This window comes from Galeopterus variegatus, unplaced genomic scaffold (genome assembly GCF_000696425.1).
Source record: "Galeopterus variegatus unplaced genomic scaffold, G_variegatus-3.0.2 Scaffold5708, whole genome shotgun sequence".
NCBI lineage: Eukaryota > Metazoa > Chordata > Mammalia > Dermoptera > Cynocephalidae > Galeopterus > Galeopterus variegatus.
This window is the reverse complement of record NW_007731819.1, coordinates 7,634-11,285: the sequence shown is the minus strand read 5'-3', so window position 1 is coordinate 11,285 and position 3,652 is coordinate 7,634. Positions and strand designations below refer to the sequence as shown.

Below are 3,652 nucleotides of genomic sequence, written 5' to 3'. Positions count from 1 at the left end.
TAAGTGCTCAATAAATATTTGTTGAATGAATAAATGAATGAATAAGTGGGTGGATGGATGGGACCCCAGGAGAACAGTGAGGAGTAGGAGTCTGTACCTTGGGTCCAAAGAGGCCAGCAATTCCTGGAAAGCCCATCTCGCCAGGGTCGCCCTGTGTGGAGAACAGGAAGAAATGGGTCAAGTGGGTCAGGACAAGGGTGCCCTTCAGGCAGGCCCCTTCCTGGCCTATCTGGGGACATCAGCAGCTCCACTGGGAGGCCATCAGAGTGTGGACAGCTCACAAACTAGATACCAGTCAGCCTGGGCTCCAAGGGGGACTATGCCCTCAGTCAGATGAGAAAGTGGAGCCCAACATGGGTATTCCATAAGGAAAGCTCTACAATATGCAGGAGCTCCTGTCCCAGGTCTTCAAGGGAGAGCATGAAAGGACCCGCAGAATCCCCCCACCCGTCCGAAAAGCTCTGTTAAGGAATGGTCCCCTAAAAGTAGCCCCACTAGTTGAGGGCCTACTATGTGCCTGGTGCTTTGTAGGTACCACGATGCGTGCATGCTCCCACAGCAGCCCAGGGAGGCACCATAGCCCATGCTCACGGATGGGGAAACTGAGGCTCAGAGAGGGCAGGAACTTCCTCAAAGTCACACGGATGTCATGTTGTGAAGTCCGCTAGATTCAGGCCAGGTGTGAATGGTTCCAGGGGCATTCATGCCTCCTCTCCTGAGCCCTGCTCCCCACTTCCTGATGGGCTGGAGAACAATCAGCATGGGGTGGGGGAGCAAGGGAGCCCCTGAGCACCTGGGAGTCCATCATTACTGGCACATTCCTGGGGCTTGGCATTCAAGCTCATGAGTCAGAAAGCCTTGGGTTAGAATCTCCTGGTCTTATATTTTGAGACCTGGGGCTAGTCACTTCCCCTTACTGAGCCTAGGTTTCCCCACCTGTAAAACAGGATAAAAAGCCATCTTCCTCCATGCAGGTGAAGACCTGGCACTGGAGAGGGTGGGCTGAGGGGTCAGGATTTGGGTGAGTCCCATGTCATCTAAATCCTACCTGTTTATTCTTGAAAATAATGGTTTTATTGAATTATAGCTCACCTATTACAAAATTCATCTTTTTAAAGTGTATAATTTAGTGGCTTTTAATATATTTACAAAGTTATACGTTGATCACCACTGTTCATTTTCATCAACCCAAAAAGAGACCCTGAACCCATTAGCAGTCACTCTCCCTTCCCCTTGTCCTCCAGCTCCTGGCAACCACTAATTTATTTCCTGTCTCTATGGATTTGCCTATTCTGCACATTTCATATAAATGGAATCAGGTAATACGTGGCCTTTTGTCTGGCTTCCTTCACTTAGCATTATGTTCTGAAGGTCCATCATGTTGTAGCATGAATCAGTACTTCGATCTTTTTGTGGCCAAATCATGTTCCATCATATGGAAATACATGTTCCAACATATGTCACACCACATGTTATTTATCCATTTATCAGTTGGTGAACATTTGAATTTATGAATAATGCTGCTATGAACATTTGTGGATAGGTTTTTGTATGGACATATGTCTTCAGTTCTCTTGAGTATACACCTAGGAGTGGAATTACTGAGTCACAGAGTAACTATGTTAAACAGGGGAACTGCCAACCACTTTGCAAAGTGGCTGCACAATTTTATACTCCCACCAGCAATGTGTGAAGGTTCCATTTTCTCCACGTCATTGTCAACACTTGCTATTGTCTGTCTTTTTTACTTAGCCATCCTAGCGGGTGTAAAGTGGTATCTCATTGTGGTTTTGATTTGTCATATATGTGTTTATTAGTCTTCTTCTTAAAAAAGATTTGCATATCTTCTTTACAGAGATGTCTATTCAAATACTTTGCCCATTTTAAAATTGGGTTGTCTTTCTATTCCTGAGTTGTAAGGGTTCTTGTATATTCCAGATACAAGCTCCTTTTCAGATATATGATTTGCAAATATTTTCTCCTGTTCTGTGAGTTTTTTCACTTTCTTGATAGTATCCTTCAAACCACAAATGTTTTTGATTTTGATGAAGTTCAATTTATCTACTTTTTCTTTTGTTGCTTGTGCTTTTGGTATCATATCTAAGAAACTATTGCCTAGTGCAAGATTATAAAAATTTATCCATATGTTTTCTCTTAAAAGTTTTATAGTCTTAGCCCTTACATTAAGGTCCCATGATTCATTTTTAGTTCATTTTTATCTGTGGTGTGAGGCAGGGGTCTAACTTCATTCTTTGGCATGTAGATATGTAATTGTCTTAGCACCATTTCCTGGAAAAAACAAATATTCTTTTCCTGCTCAATTGTTGTAGCACCCCTGTTGAAAATCAACTGACATAGACGTAAGGGTTTATTTCTGGATTCTGAATTCTATTCCACTGACCTATATGTCTCTCCTATGCCAGTGCCACACTGTCTTGATAACTATAGTTTGTAATAAGTTTTGAAACTGGAAAGAGTGAGTCCTCCAATTTTGATCTTTTTCCAGACTGTTTTGACTATTCTGGGTCACTTGCATTTCCTTATGAATTTTNTTTGATCTTTTTCCAGACTGTTTTGACTATTCTGGGTCACTTGCATTTCCTTATGAATTTTGGAATCAACTTGTCAGTTTCTGCTACCAAAATAAGATCAGCTGGGATTTTGATAGGGATTACAATGAATCTGTAGATGATTTTTTGAGGATTATTGCCATCTTAACAATATCAAGTCTTCTGATTCATGAACATGGGATGTCTTTCCACCTACTTAGGTTTTCTTTAATTTCTGCCAACAATGCTTTGAAGTTTTCAGTGTACATGTCTTGTACTTTTTGTTAAACTTATTCCTATTTTATTCTTTTTGACGCTACTATAAATGGAATTGTTTTCCAAATTTCATTTTTGGATTGCTCATTCCTAGTGTATAGAAATACAATTGACTTTTGTATATTGTATATACAAATAATATTTTTATATATTGATATTATATTCTGCAACCTTGGCTTATCAGTTCTAATAATTTTGTTTTGTAGATTCCTTATGATTTTATATATACAAGATGGTGTCCCTTGTGTTTAGAGATGGTGTTACTTCTTCCTCGCCAATCTGTTTCAGTGTGATGTTGATTAGAATGGGTAAAAATGGAAATCCCTGGCTTGTTCCTGATCTTAGGAGGAAAGCATTCAGTCTTTCACCATTAAATATAATTGCAGCTGTGGAATTTTCATGTTCTTTCTCAGGTTGAGGATGTTCCCTTTTATTCCTAATTTGTCATATTTTTATCATGAAAAAGCACTGGATTCTGTCAAATGCCCTTTCTGCATCTATTGGGATGACTGTGTGATGTTTGTTCTTTATTCTATTAATATGGTATATTATATTGACTTATCTTCATATGTTGAACCAGCCTTGCATTTCTAGGGTAAATCTCACTCTCTCGTGGTCTGTAATCTTTATTCAGAATTTATTTTTGCTAGTATTTTATTAAGGATTTCGGTATCTGTTCATAAGGGATATTAATCTGTAGGTTTCTTTTTTGTGATGTCTCTGTCTGGTCTGGGTATCGGGATGATACTGGCTTCCTAGAACAAGCTGTGACAAGTTCTACCTGTTCATTTTTGCACTCTGATTGTTGTCTCCTATACATCTATCAG

General features: G+C 39.7%; 1 protein-coding gene across 1 annotated transcript in view; it reads right to left on the bottom strand.

Annotated features, from left to right (window-relative positions):
• Window positions 1–3,652, bottom strand: part of LOC103605293 (collagen alpha-1(XXVII) chain-like) — a 27,189-nt gene that overhangs the window by 16,204 nt on the left and 7,333 nt on the right. The window contains exon 5 of the mRNA XM_008589871.1: window positions 98–151. Coding sequence (XP_008588093.1) covers window positions 98–151 — 54 coding nt within the window. The remainder of the gene's footprint in view (window positions 1–97; window positions 152–3,652) is intronic.